This window comes from Anastrepha ludens, chromosome 5, assembly GCF_028408465.1.
Source record: "Anastrepha ludens isolate Willacy chromosome 5, idAnaLude1.1, whole genome shotgun sequence".
NCBI lineage: Eukaryota > Metazoa > Arthropoda > Insecta > Diptera > Tephritidae > Anastrepha > Anastrepha ludens.
The window spans coordinates 71,845,675-71,869,740 of NC_071501.1; the positions used below are offsets into that span (position 1 = coordinate 71,845,675).

The 24,066-nt window shown below is 36.3% G+C and overlaps 1 protein-coding gene across 1 annotated transcript in view; it reads left to right on the forward strand.

Annotated features, from left to right (window-relative positions):
- LOC128864754 (uncharacterized) overlaps positions 1-24,066 on the forward strand; it is a 260,399-nt gene that overhangs the window by 150,557 nt on the left and 85,776 nt on the right. Inside the window, exon 8 of the mRNA XM_054104510.1 lies at positions 6,697-6,840. Within this exon, the coding sequence (XP_053960485.1) occupies positions 6,697-6,840 (144 nt within the window). The remainder of the gene's footprint in view (positions 1-6,696; positions 6,841-24,066) is intronic.

A 24,066-nucleotide genomic window follows, 5' to 3' on the forward strand; every position in this document is an offset into this window, starting at 1 on the left:
CTGTATCTTGTACGCCAGTTGGAAACTCCAGCGTTGCTACGCTCTACTAATTTCTATGTTAAACATTTTTTTCGACTTATTTTAACCAGTACAACAATTTTTTATACTTTTTAAATGTTCATTAAAAGATAGAAAAAACTTTGCAGTGCTAAATTAATTGTTTTCTTAAAAAAAAATTCGCAAAGAGATGCAATTTTTAGACCTCATAAACGAGGCTCCCCCCTTGACTTAGCACTTAAACTCAGCCTGCCTGCTTGGCTGTTGTGCCACCTAAGTTAGTTTTTGCATTGGAATGTTTTTTACTGTATGCAAAATATTCATTCTTGCATCTTGATATCTGGTAAATAATAACCAGCAAAAACCAAAAAGGAAAATACTACAAAACTTTTGCTTTAGAAACCTAAGACGCTTGTGGCTATGCTTTGGCTTAAACACCTCAATGGATTTGGCTGAATGGAATTTGGTTTATTCTACCTAAGCACGGCTTGTCTTGTATTGTCGTTACTGTGAAACAAGTATAACAAATGGATACAACTTTAATAACTTTAGTTAATGCTTCACTTTTTCTGTTATGTGTTTGTTTGCGGTTGCTTAGTGAGTTTCACACATAGAGCTATGATTGACTTTCGCGTTAGTTTTTAGCTAAGGAAAATCGTCAATCACAAAGAAATAAAACGAAAACCAAAACGATACAAATAGAAGAAACGTAGTTAAGCAAACAACAACAAGTAATACTTCAGAAAGGAAATTGCACAAAGTGAGGCAAAAACACCAAAAGCAATGTGCAGATAAATTACTCGAGCAACAGATAACGGAAACACCAGCAGTTGACGGCACTAACTATTAAAAAAGAAGTGGTTTCTTTGAGAAACGAGCTGGTTGTTGCAAGAGCAGAAAAGGAGAGCATATAAAAAGGGCAATATTTCTTTTTTTGTATAGAATTATTTATGACATTTATTATTTAAAGATAATCCCTTTCAAATGTTAGCTGTTGGATGCAACTGCGCCGTAATTCGGCCATCCGTAAACACCAATTTTGAATGACTAGGTGGAGGACTTCTGTCAGTATTTCGTGAATAACTTTAGTAATGTTGGTCTCTAATGCTTCAATCAGAGCTGGTTTATCCACAAAGCATTTAAACTTTACGTACACTCACAAATAACAGTCCAACGATGTCATATCACACGATCTTCGTGGCCAATGTACTGATCCGAGACGAGAGATAAATTGTTCATCGAACCGATGACGCATTAAATCCATTGCTTCACGGACTGTATGGAAAGTAGAACTGCCTTGTTGGAACCAAATATTGTGGAAATTACGGGCTTCAATCTCAGGCATCAAAAAGTCGATGATTCCTCAGCCCATAGGCCGCACCAAAAAATTATTTTCAATGAATGAATGGCTCGGGTTGCTTTTCAGCCCAATACGCCAATTTTACGTATTGACGTTGCCGATAAGCCAAAAATGGGCTTCGTCGCTGATCAACATAAGGTCGCCTGATTGCGCGCAAAATACTTTTGACAGAGCGTTATACAATTTCGTAATACAATTGTACGATTTGTAAGCGTTGTTGAAGCGTAAGTCTTTCCGTGATGCAATGTCAATGAATACTGAAAATAATTATGTATTTAGTTTGGCAGCAGTCGCGTTGAATCAGTCGAAAAATCCCTATTGGGAAAAGTACCTCTAATCTGATCAACCATTAGTAGAAAATGGGTAAGAAAAAATGATTATAGATTTTTCATTGAGCTCGTTCCACAGTAGCAAATGAAGTGAGAAGTGAGCTAAAAAGTACCTGGAATTAGGAAAAATTTGAATTTTCAATACTTTGAATTTAGTTTGGAATAGAGTTTTTTATTGATGTGTGATTCTTCAGCAACACAGCAACACACATGGTTTTGTTTTTTGTTTTGGTTTCTTAGTAAGGCTGTTTTCTGAATTATTTGTTTGCGTCTGGGGTCCAGTTCTGAGAAAATTGTGGTAAACCCCAGAGAAAAGTGATATTAGATAAAATTAAAACATGATAATAATCCTCCATAGGCCGCCGTAGCCAAATGGGTCGGAGCCTGATTACCACTCGAGAGTGCGTTTGTTCGAATCTCAGTGCATGAACATTAAGAGGTTTTTTCTAATAGCGGTCGCTTCTCGGCAGGCAATGGCAAACCGCCGAGTGAATTGCTGCCATGAAAAAGCTATTCATAAAAAAAATATTTGTCGTTTGGAGCCGGCTTACAACTGTAGGTCTCTCCGTTTGTGCACAACAGCAAGACGCGCACCACAAAGAGAAGGAAGAGCTCGGTCAAACACCTAACAGAAGTGTACGCGTCAATTATTTATTTATTTTCATTACCCTTATCTCCTTCTCTCAAAAACCGAACCGAACCGAACTTCAACCTATATTCAAATTGAACCTACACCACTTATATGGTTATCATATATGTAACCAAACCTTAATTTAAAACTTTGCCTACAGCACGGCAATAAGCCTGAACACTCTAAGTAAGTGGTCAAATAAGAGCTACGGTCACGGCAAAATCCTGGCTGGCACTTCGGAGATTCCCGGATTGGTGGACTGGTACAGTGTGATGCGATATCCGGAAATGACATCTACATTTTCACTGACAGCCAGGTGGCGATAAAATCCCTCACAAAGCAGTCGACAACCTCCAAGGTAGCCATGAAATGCCGCACATCTCTTAACGTGATGGCTGAGTCATTTCGCCTAAGGATAATATGGGTTCCTGGTCATCGCTACATTGAGGATAACTGTAGAGCCGATGAACTAGCGAAACTCAGCAGCAAGTTGACCGATGAGTGCATAGACACATAGGCATTCCCTTATAAACATGTAAGCTAATTATCCTTGAAGAAATCGTAAGGAACGCAAACGAAGGATGGCGTAATAAAGCCACGGTTGCCACAAGCACAAGCGAAAAAGTTACCAAGGTGTTGGAAAAAAGTTACCAACAAGTTACCAAGCGGTTCTTAGCACAGTTTTATTGTGCTAACAAAAAAAGTAACAAATATAAAAAAAAAAATTCAATTCGTATGCTTTGCATATCAGTTATTGTAGTATACATAAATAATAATAATAATAATAAGTTCGATACATTTGTCCTTTGGGCATTGCACATTAGGCCGGTTCTTATTACGTTTAACTAATAAATCAATATACTACAATATAAATACAAGTTTTTTTACGTTGAAAAAAAAAAAACATAAATTTCTTAAATTTTTATACATTTGTAGGTACATACATACTTATTTCAGTCTTATGGTGACCATACATGCTTAGCGTCTAGAGCATGGCACAATTCTTTTGCTCTCATTATATTATTAACAGTATGATGTTCAAGTTTATTTCTCAACTTAGTTTTAATTAAGCTTAATTCAAAAAAGTTCCGTTCCGCAGCAGCTCAGCTGTGTGGAAGGCTCATTAAATTAAATATAAAATTAGATAAATTATAAAAGGCGGTTTCATTCAGACCGTTTTTTGACATACTGACATTACACCAGAATGTATCTAAATCTAATTCACCCTTGAAATCATTTTTAGACAGTCTTAAAAGATTCCATTCTGTTACGACTGTTTGTACATCAGCGCTTAACGCATAAGAAAAACTGTTTAAAATTTGCAAAATTTCATTATTTGTTTGACATAAGGCATTTTTTGGAATAATAGCTGACAAGTCTTTAAGATCTTGCCCATTAAAATTGAGCCGCATTTTTAACTGTTTTAGCATTTCAATATAAAAGTCTCGGAAGGCTACCTTTATTTTAAGAATTTCCATCTCCGAAAAGTTTTTGCTTTGCAAGTAACTTTCAGCTTTAACGCCAATATATACATTTTTCGATGGTAAATATTTGTTTGTCTCATACAAGTCTAGATCTGCTAAGTTTCGAATACTTTCTACATATTCCTTATCCATATAATTACACGCAATGAGTTTAAAATTGATTTCGATTTGCGAATACAAAAAGGGTAGTCTAACTTTTTCTGACTGAAATTCTTTGTTCAAGTCATTTATAATTTTCAAAATATAGGACAAGAAATAAAAGTATACCTTTACCTTTTCATCTGCCGTTAAAATAGCCAAATCTTTGGCCTTTATTCCATTTACTTCTTGCACAGACGACAAAAAGTATAATTGTCTGATAATCAATTTTTGTTTTATACCAAAACTATGTAGCAGAAAAAGTTACCAAACGCAAATTAAAGTTGCCAAGTTACCAAAGGCGAAAAAATTTACCACTTTTGGTAACTAATTACCAGGTTCGGCAACCGTGAATGAAGCCACCTGCAAAATCGCCCATCAACTGTGGCCGACTCTTAGTGCTAAACGCACAGAATCTTTGCTAAGCCAATATAAACATAGTCTTAGCACTCTGATTTCAGTCATAACGGGACATCGAAGAGGCGGAGACAATCTTGTACCTTCTGTGCCATTGTCCTGCTCTATCCAGACGGAGATTTGCTATTCTAGGCAAACAATTTTTTTAACGAATTGGAAGATCTCAATTCCGCAGAAATAGGAGATATTCTAAAATGTTTGAAAAGCACACAATGGCTTTAGGAGAAATGGGGAAAACTCCCCCACGCGGCATCACAATGGGCTATGAGCCTGAGTGTGTCCCACAAGACAACCGCTTCAACCTAACCTAACCTAACCATATTCCATATCAATATCTGATTGTTTTACACTCTCTAACTCTGTTAATTTTTATATTTATACTTCTACGTCTTCTGCAATATTATAACAATATTATTTTTATTCGTGTTTGTTTTTTTTTTTAATAATATAATTGATAAAAATTTTCTACGATGAACTATCACCCGAACGGTGTGTAATGCTTTTTTTCTTATTGCCTTTTTATTGCAGTAGATAAAGGGTTCTATATGACTAAACCCTTCAAGCGGTAAGCACATCTAACGCACTGATAGTCATCCATCAAATAACCGAGTAATGATTTTTGCTATCTTGGATTTGAATTTTGAAAAACTGTCATCAGCGACCTTTAATATGAAATTTTTATGAGCTTAGTTCATTCATTCGATCGTAATCGCTGCACCTTAAAAGGTTAATTCTATTTTAAGTCACACTGTTCTTTTTTTTAGTTGTTTTTGTGAACTCGTATATACTCGTATGTTATTGTAGTGTAATATTGGCACATTTAAACTCTGTAGTGGTATTCAGCGTACAAAATCGCATCACATCTTTTGACAAAATGCACTAAATGATTTAAAAAGCAATCGATGAAGATTTTTTATACCGCTAAAATCTAGTCAGGTAGAGAAAAGCTAAATAAAGAAAAAATATTAGCTCCCCCAGAAAGTGAATTATACTCAAACTAATTTCAAAAAGTTGTGATTTCATTAAAAATAGTAAAAAAATATCTGGGAAAATCGCTAAAATAACTCTGTGTAACTGAGAGTCAGTCCCATTCGATCCGAATATCGATAAATTCGCAGTTGGTAATTTCACCGGCTCACGGCAGTCTTTTTTTGATTTTGTTTTTTGTTGTAGCAGTTCTCAAAACCCAGCCACGCGCAGTGATGGGGGGAGCCTGGTTTATAAGTTCAAAAAAATCAATTTTTTTTTTTCGCGATTCCTAATATATTTCAGAATATTCACACAAAGTTACAGAGCCTAATTCTCAATATTTCCGTAGATACAAAGCCAAAGGTAGGCGAGCGTTAGGTAGTTACGCTGAGACCGGACAGCTATAGTACAAACTTTATCTTCTTTTCTCGACATGAATGAAAAAAAAACTATTAAATTCTCTTCTATTTGAACTAACAAAATAGATAAAAAAAATTTTTCAAGATTTTTATACCAAGTTGAAGTGAATTTTTTTTTATAGAAAGGCATTTTTTTCTTTAAAACCTCCAAAAAGTTGAAATTTTGGAAATTCTCTCAGTTTTCTTAGTTCATCTAGAATAAAAAATCATGATAATTAGAAATCCATTTGAATTTTTTGCTTTAGATAATAATTACGAGCTGTATCTTGTACGCCAGTTGGAAACTCCAGCGTTGCAGCTCTCTACTAATTTCTATGTTAAACATTTTTTTCGACTTATTTTAACCAGTACAACAATTTTTTATACTTTTTAAATGTTTATTAAAAGATAGAAAGAACCTTGCAGTGCTAAATTAATTTTTTCCTTAAAAAAAAAACTCGCAAAGAGATGCAATTTTTAGATCTCATAAAGCAGGCTCCCCCCTGAAGTCATCAAGCGTCGTTCTGTATCTCATCTATTTGTTTCGACAGGGTGGCCTCAGTGACAAGAGGCCAGTGGGCATGTGAAAATGTGCCTAGTGTCGTTCGGGGTACCTTCATATGTCGGGCTGATTCTGGAAAATTAAGAGTTTAACCTGAAGCAATATTCAGAATGTAATGCAATATATCAGAAATTCTCATAAGTCTATAGTACGGTCACTCAATACAGTGAATTCCTCAAAAATAGCAAATTATTTCATTCCTCCATTGGCCGTACTATCCTGATTTGGCATCCATTTATCTATACCCATCACTAATCGATTGAAGCCACTCAACCGGCTCTGGCAACCGATGAATCTATTGGTTTATTAATAAACATTTCTCACAAAGCTTAAATTTAAATACTCCACCTAATATCTTTTGAAAATTTTATTAACAAGTTTCTCTTTCAATACTCTTCCTCTTTCTTACAGTGCATTGGTATACGTGATCGCAGCAAAACTGTCGAGTTGTGGAGTGGCGTCGCTCAATATTGTCTACTCGTGGGTAATTACAATAGTGCGACGGCAATACTCGAATCACTGGAGTCGCCGCCTATAGCGAGACTGAAAATAACGGTTAGTACACAAGACACCCTTCTGAAATAAACCAAACTAATTACCATCACAGTGCGCCACAACTGGATGCGCGTGTACTCTACGCACAAATTGCTGTGACAAATATTCATTAAAAATTCTAAAGTAGCAAATTTTAGGCGGAAATTTTATGTGAAAGCGACGTGCCACTCATACAGTAATAAATATAAAATAAGGACATAGGTTCATATCCGACATAACAAATTCGCGCCGCACGAAAATGAATAGTTTGGATATTTTTATGTAGTGTACGTAATGGAAATTAGCGTTAATTCAAATGCATAATTTTCCATGCACGCAACATTTAAGCCAGCAGCCGACGCGAAATTCATGTGACAGGCATTAAAAGTGAAAAATTACAAATTTTGTGTGCACGAGTTAATATTTACTTGTACCACAGCAGCGAGCGCAGCCCTGTGGCGATGGATGTGCAATTTTTATTGCATAAATAACATTTTCGGCGCATCTATTTAAATTATAACAAATTTCATTACCGCGTACTTGTGCACAACCGCCTTTGCTGCCGCAACTGCTGTCCCTAAAGCCTTGGAAAAGCGCAGCTGAAAAGCATTTTGTTTAATTTGCTTTGCCCTGCTTTGCCGTTTTTGTGTTTTTGTGTGCGTACGTGCGTAATTAAATTTCACAAAGTACACAACAGCAAAAATAATAACGGCAACAGGCGCTCTACCTCACGAAACACAAGTTCCGCAATCGGCCTTCGCAAATAGCATTCCCCAACACTCCGCTCTGCAGCTGCCACTTCCACGATTTTCTAGATTAAATAGATTATTTCTATGCGGCGCATAAACAGTGTGTCAAAAATGCTTAGCAACCAACAAGCAGTCATCAAGTAGGCGGCAACAGCACACCTTTAACTCAAACACGCGCACACACACACATGAGTTTATTTATATACATACTTATTTACACTTAAGATTTTCACAGCCACTCAATATGCCTCTTTGCTTTGGTGTTGGGCGTTGGTGGCAACGGCTTCCAAACGGAATTTTCCAACTTCTCACACATTCAACTGCGCTGAATAAAATTTTGTGTATATTTACGTGTACCTGCACTTAAGCTATGACCTGAGATTGGAAGCATTGGCACGCATTTCCGCTGCCACGTGTAGAGTAGTACTGACACCTCACGCACGGTGGCCCAGCCTGATATTAATAATTACCATTTCCCTAGCAGTGGCGGCAATTTCCGTGGCAGCTTACGAATTGAGCCAACAGCCAACAAGGCGTATACGCAACGCATTTTTCACTTTACCGAGTTGCTACTTAGTTGGCGGATTATATTTTAAACGAAACTACGTGTAAAATCGTTGAAATAATAATAATACCATACATTAGATGCGCTTACACGTAGCCTCATTGGCTTTTGAGCTACATTGTTCACTTAACGTATGAAAAAAATGCTCAGCTTTTCATAGTGGCTCGCATGCAAAATATGTAGGTGTACGAGTATACTATTAGGATGGCCCAAATAAAACAGAAAAATAGAGTCTATATATATACATATATATATATATATATATTGGGTAGTCGAAAAAGTCTTTTCCTATTTCTAATCAAACTTGAACTCATTTTTTTATATTTAATATATAATGAACTTTATTAAACCAAATATGTACCATTTTGGTCGACCACCTTTTGCCATTTTTCTTCTAGAGGCATTATTCCATCAGTGTAAAGCTTTTGGGGTTTCTCGGCGAAAAACTGCGACACGTAAATTTCAGAATTTTTCTTGAAGCCAACTTTACTCCAATAAGGGAGTTCTGCATTGACCGAAACAAATGGTAGTCCGATGGTGCAAGGTCAGGGCTATATGGTGGATGCATCAAAACTTCCCAGCCAAGCTCTCCCAGTTTCTGCCGAGTCACAAAAGATGTGTGTTGCCTAGCGTTTTCCTGATGGAAGACGACGCCCTTTCTGCTGATCAGTTCTGGCCGTTTTTTTCGATTGCTTGCTTCAATCTCATCAGTTGTTGACAGTAAAGTGTAGAATCAATCGTTCGAGCAGGCTGGAGCAGCTCATAGTGGATGGTCCCTTTCCAATCCCACCTAACACACAGCATAACCTTTCGAGGCGTCAATCCTAGCTCTGCGACCATTTTTTGAGCTTCACCACCCTTGCATCATGATCTTTTTCGCACATTATTGTCGTAGTTGATCCACTTTTCGTCTCCTGTTACCATTCGCTTCAGAAAGGGTTCGATTTCATTTCGTTTCAGCAAAGAATCGCAGATGTTAATTCGGTCCATTTTTCACAGACAATTCATGTGGTACCCAAACATCGAGCTTCTTTGTGTAACCAGCCTTTTTTAAGTGGTTCAAAACCGTTTGATGATGGATGTTTAGTGCCTTGGCGATGTCATGGCAGCTTATGTGACGGTCCTGGTCAATCTTTTCCATAATTTCATCGACTTTTTCAACGATAGGTCGACCGGAGCGAGGTGCATCTTTCACATCGAAATTTCCAGAACCGAAGCGAGCGAACCATTGTAGTGCTACACGAACTGATACAGCATCGTCTCCGTAAACTTCACAAATTTCATTGGTGGCTTGCGTGGCATTCTTCCCTTTTTTATACAAAAATTTCAAAATAGCGAATTTCTTCATTATTTTTACTCATTTTTGAAGAGCTATAACTTTTTTTATCTTCTCCGAATTTAATTTTTTTTTTGGTTGAATGAAGCTTAAAATGTCACCTTTCTAACACCATATGATATGACACAATGTGATTGGTAGCACTGGAGATAGATGACTCCAACGACATCTATTGACAAAATACGAAGAGACTTTTTCATCTACCCAATATATCTTGTTTTTTTTTTTTTGAACACTATTTTTAATTTTGGGTGTTTTGAGCGTCCCTATAAAAAATACTTAAAATTTTTCAGTGAAACTTGGGATTTTATGTTTTGGATGTTTGGGAAGGGAGATTAAATAATATGGAACTATATAAACTTTCGACATCAAATACACGCAAAAGAGCGTTTTTCCAAGGAAATTCAATGTTATTTTCACAGCTTTGGCGGCAGTGGTAAATATAAAATAAAAACAAAATTGCTTCCTGGCAATAGAAACAATTTTGAGGGTAATGTCAAAAAAAATGTATTTTTTTTTATGCCATCTTAATGTATAAGTACTTATATGTGCATGTTTTATCTTTATTCATAGACTTTTTTCAATACCAGCATACATATACAAATGCATACTTACACAAAGATATAACATCTGATAGTTCCAAATTACTAAAAGCTCTGAAGGTCACTTTGGGCAATGGTATATTGTAGATAATCACAGTTACAATGGGCGCCTTAATGTAGGCCATCCTTTTGTTATACATTTCTATGCTCAGTAAAATATAGAGATATTACAGATATGGTTTCATTATGTAAATGTGAGAGAAAATAATAAAAGAAATGAGAAAATGGTGATAACCTCAACAATATGCTTCAAAATTTTAAATCTGATATAATGGTAATTATTTATTAACAACCAAAGTGGAATAATTTTCAAAACAAACTGTATTTCAGGTTTCTAATATGAGTATGTATATTCAAGTGGAGCAAGTCACTAAAGTATTTTTTCAATTTTCATGATCATTTTGTAAAAATGCCGTACGCAAAGGCATATTATCCTGTTTCATTCCACTTTAAATTTATTTTATTTTATGCATTGTACTTAGTCCTGCCATAAGTTCTGTTATAAGCTAAGTCCGTTACAGATATGAAATTAAAATATTTTTGACGTGATAACGTCTTACAATTCGATTTAACAGGCTGCACGCACGAAAAAATGTGTCGTTACCTTGCTCATTTATCGTTACCTTGCTCATTTGTCGTTACCTTGCTCATTGTCGTTACCTTGCTCATTTGTCGTTATCTTGCTCATTGCAGTTACCTTGAATGAACTGCAAGCGAAAGCGCGGAACGAACGACAAAGCAAACAAAGCAAACGAATGGCAACATTCGACATCTTGCTATCTCCTATTTAAGTGAGCGTATATATGTATGTATATGCGCAAATGTACATATATAAATTCACGTATTTGTATTTGCATATGCCTTCTTATTGATTATTATTAATTTGATTTACTTGAAGAATTTAAAATAAAACCAAGTTTGTTAATAATACCTGTTGTTTTAATGTTATTATTATTAATTTTTTTATTATATATGAATAAAAAAATGTATGGTAATATTTACCATATACCTTATAAGGTATGTTGTATACTAATATATGTATATAAACATGCATATACATATACAATTTCGCGCAATTTACAAAAGGAACAAATCTATATGTAAAGATGCATACAAGTCATATGGACATATCAAATATACGAATCTATTCCATATGCAAGCAAATGTAAGCTAATGTGCTTGAACTGCAAGCGAGAGCGCGGAACGAACGACAAAGAGCATAGAAAACATACGGAGTCCAATAGAAGGTAAGGCGCAACGATCGATCGCATGTAGCAAAACCAGAAAAATCCAAGTTCTCAGTTAAAAAAAACTTTGTTCTCATGATTATATAATTATTAATATAATTGTTTAGTGATATAAAGTAGCGCAGAATTAAATACCCCCCGGAAGATTTATAATTTTTACAAATTATGCTGTTCGTCAATCATTATTATTATTATTAGGCTACTGCGCTCGCGACCAAAAGAAATCTAATGGGCAGGGCCTGCTGAGCTACCCCAAATTTTAAGGCTTTTTAAAAAATCTACTCACTATCTTGTCTAACCATTTTGTGGCTCCGCAAACTCTAAAAGAAAACAAGATAATATTTTAGTTATTTATGGGGATTTTTCGATGTCTTAAATTCAAATCTGTAATAAAATTGCGAAATGGCTTTGAGTTACGGCGGATCAAAAAAGGTGACCAAGAGTTTTCCAACTGTTTTCAGACTTTTTTCAAAATCATTGAAAAGGTGGCTTCGGGGTAACTATATATTTTTTTATTTTTTGTTATGTATTTTTTTTATTTTTGTAGTATAATAAAGACCCATAGCATTGCACTTAGTTTAGAACTTATAAGGATTTTTCAATTAACAAAATTCAAGTTGAAATCATACAATACTGACAACTAAGTCTTGAGGTTTTTTTCTCTTCAATCTTCTTGCTTCAATGAGTTGCTTCATCACTTAGTACGGAAGCTTCTGCGTCAACGTGTGTTTTTATCCTTCCAACACATTCCATGGCAAAGAATATGATTGATCTGATACAGCTTTTATAGTTAAATCTTTTATTTACGCAAGTACCAGGTAGCTAGTCAAATACACTGATGTTTTCAAAGATAAAATGGAATGAAATTATTTTTGTAAAGACTTCAAATTTAATCAGGCTCATCGTCCAACATACGAAAGAATCGGATCAGATTTAGATTTAGACTTTTTGGTTATTTGTACTGCGACCTCATAACCCTTTGTGCCCTCTACTCATCACAGTACCCCATTCAGACCCAGATCCTTCATTAAACTTTAGATTGAGCTGACTCGAACTAAGCAACTGTGCCTTTCTTCTGGCCGCAAATTGCTTAGATGTCTCTACAATGTATTCAAGGAAAAGTTGAATTGGAGTCTCCTGGGAATGGTCACAGAAACGACAAGAGTCAGTGGACCATAATGCGATCATGAGCAGATGGCCTGTGACAATGCCCTTGAGTATTGATGGTGTGTTGTCCCATAGCAAGGAAAGGCTCAGGTCTTATTTATGACGAGGCCACAGCCTCTTTTGCCAGTGCGTCCGCTACTTCGTTCCCAGTTATACACCCGTGCCCTGGTACCCAAAATAGTCGGAAGTGATTCGCGTTCGTAGCAGACTAAGTTTCTCGATACATTCGAGGACCAGTGAGGACTTAATCTCACCAGCTTGACTACCACCTGACTGTCCCTCAAAATGACAATTCGCTCATTCTGGAAGTTCCTCTCTAAGTTAATCTCTGCATATAGACGAATGGCAAAGATCTCCGCTTGAAACGTTCTCGAGAAATTACCCATCGGCATGGAACGCTTGGTTCTGGAGACATATATTCCAGAGCCTATGCCTTCTGGTGTCTTCGAGCTATATGGATACAGGATGCTCTTCTGGAGTTTTTTTTTCCAAATGAAGGTGTCTTCCAGTTGACTTTAGTTCAACTCTGAACTTCTTTGCAAATTCGAATTCCTTCCATGTTCTTAGGAATCGGATCAACAAAACGAAACGATCTGAGAGCGAAACGAAAAAGAATTCGTTGAAGTCATCTAATATGGCTAAAGTGATGGATGGAGGCCCACCACATAAAGGAAGCATGTTTTAACTTAGGTCGTACAAGTAAGATATATCGTAACTTTAGCACTTATGTATCAGTAAAGTCTGAAAAAGAAAATCCTCTTACTAGTTTTTTTCATATGCAAAACTGTAAAAATATTGCAACAACATCGCATTGTGTTCTACGTTCTTGGCCAACCAAATCAAATAATATAACTGCCGAAAAAATATTGCAAATTAGGCCATTGAACCAATTGAAATAAAATATTTTGAAGCCTAATACTATTTTTGTGTTCACTCTAGTAATATACTGGGGATTTGAAGGTGTATACCCTATTATCACAAGGTATCGGGAATGTTTAAATAAAACAAAACAGAGTTATTTTTCAGGCAAATTTATTTATCTCCTTCAAAACATGACCCGTCTGAAGCAACACACATGTGCCAACGTTTAACTCAGTCCTCCATGCACCCCTGGTAGGCCGACGAAGGGATGGCCTTCAGCTCCTCTATCGACTGCTCCTTATCATCATGCTAAATCCAAGAATTGTTTGCCCATATTTCCGGCCGTTTCTGACGTACATCATCTCTCAAACGCTTCAAAACGGATAAATATTTAATATTCTTTATTTACTGTCAGGCCAGATGGAAGATACTCATGGTGCACTACGCCTTCGGTTCGTTTAAATTAAACATTCCCGGTACTTTTCGATCATAGGGTACGTGAGGTGTCGATCGCAGTAGTTGACATTCGTTTGAAGCGTAAAGGCCCTTTTTTATCTGATGTCAAAAATGTGTACGTTTGTCCCGAAAAAATAGCATTTGCGCGAACTCATGCTTCATTATTACCATTTAAAGAAAAGTGCAGCTGTAACGTTTCATATATTGATCAATATTTACGCTAATCACGCTCTCTATATAATACAACTTGTAAAGAGTGGTTTCGACGCTTTCAAAGTGCCAATTTCAGCGTGAGTGATAAAGATCGAAGGAGCGAAGGAGCACCGAAAAAATTGGAAGGTACTCAACTGCAGCAATTATTGGATGAAGCAGCATGTCGAACCCTTGATGATATGTCTAAAGATTGGGATGTTGACAGATCACCCGTCGGTAACCGTTTTCTCTCAATGGGAATGGGAACGGTCCCCAAAGCAGGTAACTGGTTGTCACATCAATTGGAGGAGAGGGATATTAAGAGATGTTTGGTGACGTGTGAGATGCTTCTTGAATAGAAGAAAAGAAAAGGTTTTCTGCATTGCATCGTCACTGGCGTTGAAAAATGGATCTATTATGATAATCCTAAACGTCGAAAACTGTGGAGCCTGCCAAATGAACCATGCCCATCGACAGCGAAAAAGGTTATGTTGTGCATCTGGTGGAATCAGAAGGGTGTCATCAATTATGAAGCCCTTAAACCATCTAAAACCATAACTGGCGATCGTTACCGACTGCAGCTAATGCATTTGAGTCAAAATCTCAAAGAAAAGCGGCGAGAGTGGGACGGTAGACATGATAAACTGATTTTACTGCTTGACAACACCAGACCACACGTTGCTAAATCGGTAAAACGGTCCAGAAATATTTACAGGAACTAAATTGGGAAATCTTGCCTCATACGCCGTATTTTCCAAACATTGCACTTTCGGACTACCATCTGTTCTGATCAATGCAGTCAGCTCTTATTGGAGAACGCTTCACTCCTTACGAGAGCATCGCAAACCGGCTCAATGAATGGACTAAGTCCAAATAACTCGACAGAGAAATCCGTATGCTGCCTGAAAGATGGAGTAAAGTTTGAGCTTCCAAAGGCCTATACTTCACATAATATTTAATGTATATTATTATTTAAATGTTTAAATAATTTGTAACTTTGGCTAAGAACGGACAGAAACTCATTCCCATATATATATATATATATTGTATATATATTTATAGTTTTTTTCACCTTAATCTTAATAATTGTTTTCATATATTTTACTCTATAACGAGAATCATTCGAACCAGTTTGAAACCTTATGGAAAATTAAAACAAAAAACTTATTAAAACTCTATCCCAATTCCACACGGCCACACAATTCCACGGCCAAATTCTGAATAAAATTTTCACAAAACGTCAGGTTATGCAGTTTTTTACTTCATTAGGATTCAGTATTTTGCAAAATTTCCGCTGACTTTTGATAACTTTCCGCTTCAGCGTGTTGCGCATTTTCTCCATATAACGAAAGCATGACATTTGCTAAGAGTAATCTACAGTTTTACGCCGAAATGAAATACCTATTTTTTTTTTGTCAAGAGCTTTTTCATGGCCGAAATGCACTCGGAGGCTTGCCTTCGCCTGCCGAGGGGCGACCAATATTAGAAAAACCTTTCGCTATAGTTTAGTGTTCCCTGCCCATAATGGATTTTGACCACAGACTAAATTAAATGGTAGTCACACATCAACTCATTCGTCTATTGCGCACCACGATACTCTCTACAACATAGTTATACTATTAAAAGGTCATTTTTATAAAATATAAAAAGAAAAACCCGACCTCCTTTAGTGAATGCCGCCAAAGGCTGAAAGACCCAGTGTCCCTTAAGCATGCACGCATACCTATACATGCCCGGGGTATTTTCTTTGCTGCACTAACAGCAAACTTTCCCATCAAAGCAGTGTGTGTCACTATGTCTGCAAATCTGAATTAATGCGAGTATATATGTATGTAATCTAAAGAATTCCCAAGAAAGAAAATCTCCGGCGAAAACTTTCTTAAGCGCAAAGTTCCGAAAATTAACGCTTTAGCGCCTGAAAATCTGCAAAAGTACAGTGAAAGAAAGAATTATAGTGCGAGTAGGAATTCCTTCTTTTTACTGTCTTGACTATCTTGCCGACGTCATTCCACTTAGTGTTGCATTCAACACGCTATCTCAAACAGCACACTGACTCCACATCACGTCGACAACAGCTATGCAAAGGGTGGCGTACAAACGATTTTGCATTGCATGAAAGTGTAAAAGCAAATTCACAAAGAATGGAAAGGGACACAAAAAGGCGCTAGAATCAAAAGAGAAAATATACAGCAAAAAAATTGCTGAAATTTGCGCAATCACCAAAAAAATGGGCAAGAGACACAGCATCGAGGCAAAACTGTCGTAAGTGCAGCAGTTTAGAAAACGTCGCTAAAAGTGCATTTAAATGGTATTGATGCTAGCACTCCGGTTACTGTTGTTGTTTCTTCTTCGCTTCGTCTTTCTTGATCTACGCCAGCAATGTACCAGCGAAATTGTAACAGTGTAAATGTTTCTCACAACCCATTCCACTCCCTTCATTCCTCTCACTCACCTCGTACTTCACATCGCCGCCATCATTTCGTCTACCCATTACAAATGCCGTGATGACTAACATTAGTTGGTGCTGGCACTTCAGCATAAGCGCATCTTAAATGTATTCAGCTGATATGCACTTATCGCGAAGCACACAAATTACACAGAACATGCAATAAGAGCCGACATAATGGCAGACACAGTGCAGCAATAGCATTCCCTTACACACACACACCCGAACACACTAAGCTGCTGGTATGAATAGAAAGATGAATAGCTGGTTACAAGCGTCTAGCGCAATGAGAGGTGCATTCTGCTGGAGCTGGCGATGCACATAATCGTACATACATATTCTAGATTGTGTTGTTGGTATTTCGGTGAAACGCTCGGTCACCAAAAATGGTAGGTTTCAAATGAAATTATTTAATTTAAGCATAAGTTAAACAGTTAAACAATTAAACTGTTAAACCGTCAATCAGAAGTTTTGGCTGCGCGTTAGCTGGAAAAAATCATAACCCAAAAATATACTGTTTAGATTAGTTTGTGAAAGACAGAGCGAAGAAAGTCTCTAATGCCACATACGCATGCAGAAGAATTCTTGGTAAGACTTGAGAGTTATCTCTTCGACCCACACAGTGGATTGGATATACACGGCGGTCACTAGACCAGTAATGCTCTATGGCTCGCTAGTATGGTGGACGGCGAGCAATAAAGTAACTTACCGTAAAGGATTGGAAAGTGTGAAAAAGAAGTGCGTGAATATGTGTAACCGACGCTACGAGTACCACTCCAACAGCGGCAATGGAAACATTTCTCCACTGGGATCCAATCAAACCAGTAAGAAGAAACTCAGCCAAAAGTTATGTTTTAAGACTGAAGGTGTCAGGACAATTCTCACAGAGGCTTTTTGCTCACAGCAACATTCTAGATTCAAACGAAAGGTCACACTACGTTTATCCACGAGTTCAATTTGGCAAAAAGTCTAGCGCCATTATAGAGCAAAGGTGGATGGCACAGAGGTCTTGCTTCCACATACCATTCACACAATTTTTTTACAGATCGATTCAAAATGGCGGAAGGAGTAGAAGCAAATACCTTTTTTCCGCCATTTGATCTCCAAAGGTCTTTCAGACTGCCTAATTACTGAAGTATATTTAAAGCTGAAATTTATGCCGCAACAAATGTAGCTGAATTGGCTCTGGTATTAATACTCTTTTCGTTTTAGGCAAGAAACGCCAAATGTGTGTGCAAAAGCGGTAGCAAGAGAGTTTGAGTGGTTCTGCAATTGTTTTAGATATTTTTCTTCTTACGAAGTGTACAAAAAATCTAAAAAATACTTAATCGCTATAGACAATCGCTCAATTTTTGGCGTTGTTGTAAATATTTCCAACTCAAATGCAGATACCGCTGTTAAACGGCAAACCTTAATTAAGCATCCTCACAATTTTAAATTAATGTGGATTCCCTGACACGCGGGTATCATTAGAAATCAGAATTAACCTCACGCTTCATCTGCAACTGCCACCGTAATATTTCTCTTTAATTTTTTCACAACCTCTCTTTGACATTTTCCATATTATTCTGGGTTTCATCGACTTTCTCATAGTATTTTCAGATACATTCATATGTTTTTGAATGATTTGAATTACAATTTTTTTCTTATTAATAGGTTTTACTGGTATATTCAGTCCTTGATTATTCACAGCAAACCCCCATAAAGGATTATCACAAAAGTATATTAAAAGTGCCTGAATTTGCGAAATCCTTCATGATGTATAAAAATAATTCAAAACTCGAATCGAAATGAAACCATCAACTTATTAATTAGCAAATTGCAATTCAATCTGAAAACAAATCCAATAAGCATACTACCATACTTACCTACACATTTACATTTAACTATCCCACACGGTGTTTGTATTACTCCGTTGTTCATTTCTGTTTTGGATTGGCACATAACAAAGGCATAGGACAGAATTTACGCTGTAGTAACTTCGCTGGTCTACCGTACTAATCCTGCAGTGGAAAGCCAAAATACTCAGTAAACATTCCGATTTATGACGTGTAGTTTGATGAAAGCAGTCATACTAGTTCAAGAGTGACTAGTACCATACCAGTTGCAAAATTATCAATTAAAGAATTACTGAAAAGTCAAAGCTACGCGATATTAGGTTTAGATGAATATAAATATTGATGGAGTCCATCAACTACTTTTTTTGAGCTATTATAGCACCATTGTATATTTCACTTTAACAAGAAGATTTTATAGAGGAATATTGATGAAATGGATTCATTTCAATAAGTACAACGAAATTTCAAATGAAACTGCATGGATTTGTGTTGTTCAATTAGACTGGGTTGATTTAAAAAAATCAAAATAAAAAAAAAACAAAATTAATATGATTTGAAATAATATGTTTATATAATGGCGAGCAGCTAAAATATACGTTTAAAGGAGGAAACCGAAAAAAATAGTTTAAATGTGTTTTTGAACGAGAAACTTAGTTCATCCGTGCAGATACGTAAAAAGCTATCACTAAATATGTATTGAGTCTGGTGGAACTCGCTGTAGAGAAAGACGTCCGTTAAGAAGCTTGGGAGACTCAAAAAGTCTGCTATAATTTCAATGGCACATGGGACTACTTCTACTCTAGCAGTTACCGAAATCCTGAGTGAGGTACCCGTGCACATGCAAAACTACCGCTGCATCTGCGACAATCAGATTGAGGTGTTCGGGCCACAAGCTAGTCTTAAGCTACGGACACTCCAATAATCTTACAACCTTTTAGTCCATTCCCATAGTGCTTGGTCAATGCACATCCTCCCTGAATTCAAGCGATATTTTTTTCATTCATCCCATCAAGGAAGGAGTGGACGTGGTATAGCATCTGAAAAAAGGGCATAGCAAACATGCTTATGAATAACTCAGAGTTGGACGGACGGATTGGGGGAGAATTATTCTGTTAGTAGTTCCCCATCAAACCCACATTTAGACTACCGGACGATTGTAGGATTTTCCAAACGGAAGTAACAGCAATCGAAGAAACATTGGATTGGGTGCTTACTTCTGTAACTACTGGAAAAGAGGTAAACATTTACTCCGACAGTCAAGCTGTAATTAGGGCCATGATCTCGTTGCTTTTGCTTTTAGAATTAGATAGTAAATGCCTGCCTTCTCTCTCGATTGCCTACGATTAATTCGATATTAGGCTCATTTGGGTTCGCACTCATAGTGGCATAGCGAAAAACGGCTGGACTGAAGAGCTAGCCAGACAGGAGACCCTCGAGGTGGTTCCACCGTGAAATGAAAGAATTGGATTCCCTCGGGAATCAGTGACCTACTGCTGGAAAGATGGGCTTCGCGTCGACCCAGCCAGCACTGTGTTAGTGTGCCAACCTAGGCGCTAACCAAAGCGACGAGACTCTTCTGGCCATGGGTAGACGAAGACACGACCACCGTGGAGTTTTTTGCTCTAAATCTATTGAAGATACGGAAGAAAAAAGCTTGTAGAAGTGCTCGAATTCATTAGGAGGCAACTATAGCAGGGGCAGAAAATAACAGTTATAACATTTTTCAAAAAGAAATTTCGATGCCCCTCAGATCCCCAGGATCTGAAGCTATAAGAATCTTGCATACTTTTTAATTTTCTAAGCTTTTGGGAAAAATTCCATATAAACTGCAAAAAATTGACTTTAGTATTTTCAGTTAAGTAGTAAAAATGTGGCATTTACTTTTTCCGGAAAAAATTAAAGACTTGTTTAAATAATAAAAAAGCATCAAATTTTGTCCACTAACTATTTTACTAACTGCAATACAACAAAATGATTTTGAATGATGAAAATCTGTATGTTGGCCTTTATGCTCTCCATTGTTTGTATACTGCAATGGTCTTGTTTGCAAGTGTCAAATACATAGATATAACTGACGTACGACGCCATTTGTAAAAATTATAAATCTTCGGGCTATGAATTAATCAATATTATTTTTATTTCTTTTAATAATTTGTTAAGATGAATTTTATCTTCAGGAGATCTTGTTTGTTGCCATATTTTTCTTGCTGACTTTTTTTTTTTGAGATACCGTTGTTGAAGCTCTTTTGCATATGACATCTCACTGGAGTGGCGACTGACCACGCTGCTTCCCGCCTCGTTTACATCCTCCTTCCTCTCGGAGCTACTTTTATGTTAAGTGTCGACGTGAAAATGGTTTTAAGTCGAATTTGTGCGGCTGTTGTAAAATTGGCTGTTTTGAGTTATGTTTAAAAATTTTTCATTTATGATAGTAATCATGGGCGAATGGTCTGAAGAGAGATCCCATCAAGACTTAGGGGTTATGTGCGAAACGATTTAAAAAAAAGTATAGCTACATCTTCCAAAATAATTCAAACTTCGAAGAATTGTCGAAACTGCTCTTTTTCTATTCATTGTGAAAGAGAAAAAACTAGTTCCGCAAAAATATATAAAAACACCTTCCCAAAAATGTTGACACATTTCACAAATTTTTACTTAGACATTTTATGCAGCAGCCCGCAACAGAACTGGAACATCGTCAGGTTTAAACTGAAAAAGCCACAATTTCGATTCTTTTACGGAGGCAGATAACCTTCTACGTTTTGTGTATATTGAGAAAGTATAGAAAACATTTTACTATAGCAGTCGGTCTAATTTAATAGGCCCGTTCTTTTTTACGTACGACTTCAATTGGCATAAGCTTCATTAAATGTTTTTTTAAGCAGAGCCAGCCGACTGAAATAACCGGCTTATGGCCACTGCCGATCGTTAAATGACTTCAATTCTTGCGTCAACTGTACAATATAAGGCTTACGGATCAAATTTTAATCTTCTTCAATGCCTTGCCTTAAGGTAGCGAGATTTTTATATATTGCGCCAAGTCAATGGAATACAAATTTTAGCTTATTTTTATTTGTTATTTTTTTCGCCCTGTTGGGCAATGACAATGACTCTATGAAATTGGCAATTATTGAAGTTTTACCATTTTCGTAATAGATTTTAAATACTCTTTATATTTTCAAATTTCGATACTCTAGCAACTGTGGCCCACATATAAATATTTGGCGAAACGAACTTTACAGTTTTTCTACGAAAACCAAGTATCATTAATCAAAGTTTCGAACTTTGTACAAATAAAAAAAATTCTACAGATTTCCATCTTTATCTTTAACTTTGTTATCAGAATCTTTACACCAATTCGAGTATGCAGCTTTAAATTCCGTTGCAAGTTTAAATTAGCCCTAAAAATCTGTTACTTTTTGACAATTTTTTATTTGGTATTGCATGGCGGTATTTTGCATTTTCTCCATTTAACGAATTCTGAAGCCTGAAAGATTCATCACGAAAATAGAGCCTAAGTGAAAGTGTGAGTGTTACAACAACAAAAATTGAACTTATATGCAGTTATTTCAATGTAAATTACTTTGTTAGAATGTTCTTACACGAAAAGGGAGTGAACGGATGTTAAGTCTATAAGGGAATGGGACCACTGTTAGTTTTTGCCTCGCTTGTTGAATCAGAACGGCACGATCCAATACCATCACGTTAAACATTTAGGAAATCCAAAAGGGGAAGCGTATCGTTTGGTATCAAAATTACTTAAATTTGCCTGGAAGGTTTTCGTTATTTGGCCAAACTTCTTATTTTTGCCGGAAAACATAATAGTCTAATTTAACAGTAGTTTTGTCTTTTTTTTTTTTAAATAAAATTATTTTTTCTCGAAAGCAATAGCAAAGACATAACTGCACTTCGAAAGCAAAGTGGTAAAAAAGTAGTACGGAAATAGTATATTTGACTGCAGGGTATACGCACACCCACACTAACATATTTAATTACATAGAACACAGCAGCAGTCATAGCATTCATCAATTATGTACGAGTATCTGCATGAGAGTAGCTCTGCGCTGACCACAGCCACATGCTCTTCAATACTACACCTCTGTGTACTCGTATGTACGTAAATTTGTAAATGGGTAGCAGATTTTCGCCGAAAAATCTCTATCAAAATGCGCTGCTGCAGTACCAAAACTTAGATATAACCAATACACAGACATTCGCACAATTACTGGTCCATATAACGTGGGTAAGCGAAACGCATATGTAATCTTATAACGGTTAACCAAACTGCCAAGGCACTTCGAAAACACAATCAGTGCAAGAGCACATCAATACTCATGTAAAAACTCGGACCAATACACACATATGCACTCGAACAAAGGATCGAAGCAGCAGCGCGACCAGACCACACTGGCTTGGAAATTAGTTATATTTACGCTTACGGACCAAATAATAGAATTGCGATATTTTGATCAGTTTTTACTACTTTTCCCTTTTTTTAATTTTTATTATTGTATTTTTTAATCATAAATAAATATTATACGAGTATAAATTAAGTTTTCAAACCGGGCACAAGATTTATAAGAGTTCGGAAAATGTTCATCAAAATGAACTTTACGATGGGAATAAAAAAATAAAAACCGTGTAGTTAACTTTGAAGTCCATTAAATTTTCGTATGATAAACTGTAAGTTGGAAGTGGCTCAAAATGTGTTTGGTTTCTTGATAAATTTTTCGACTGACGGTTTTGCGTCTTTTCTCTATGTAAATAACGGGAGTGATTTTTTTAATGAATATTTGCCGAATATTCATAAGTCTTGTACAAGATTTAAAATTTGTATTCATACTTATAGAATACTTTTTGTAAAATAAGCTGGGCGTGCACTTGGTCCTACCATAAGTACTGTTTCAAGTGAAGTCCGTTATAGATAAGAAATTATAATATTTTTTTAAAAAGGAAGTAAATCTTATTTAATTATGTAAATATTAATTTAATCCTATAAATAATAACTAATATTAAAAAATATTAAACATTAATGAAATTAAAAAAACTCCAACGAAAACCAGTCAAAACTGGTCAAAATATCGTCATCTTATTATTTTATTCATAAGTGTACGGACCGCCGACGCGACTTGCATTGATTTCAGCGCCGTTAGTCTAAACCACTCAAATACTTCTTCTTTCTGCCCTCACTCTTCGTTACTATGCTGGCGTTTGGCATTTGGCATTATTTATGCCACGAATTGGCATAGCAGCTAAAGTAAGAGTAAGTCAGAAGAATAAGGTAGAAGCAGTGACCGCAACGGCGGCGAACTACGAGGATACGTACATGTATGCACACACGCACACACGCATACACATCCGTCCAATCTCACTAATAAGCGGACATTCATATATTGAAAGCTAACTCTATGACAACGAAGCCACTGCTTTACCCTAACGCTTCCCCCTCCCGTATTTTCTTCTCCTAGCTCCGTACAAATATCTATAGGTATATTAGGGCGGGTTAATGTGTTCTTAAAGAATATAACTGGAAAAAAATAAACATCAAAAGTAAATTTCTCGTATGCGAAAACTACACACATACATACATTTTCTTCCAAAAGAGTTAAACAAAGTAAAAAAAAATTTTATTAATTAAGAAACAAATATTACTAAATAAAATTCATAAATATTTATTATTAATTAAAATTAAAAATAAGTGGACCTAAATACTAATTTAGTACTGTGCTTTCATTGACTTGTTTCTTTATAATTGTCGGTAGAATACTTCCGTTACCGGAACCAAGTA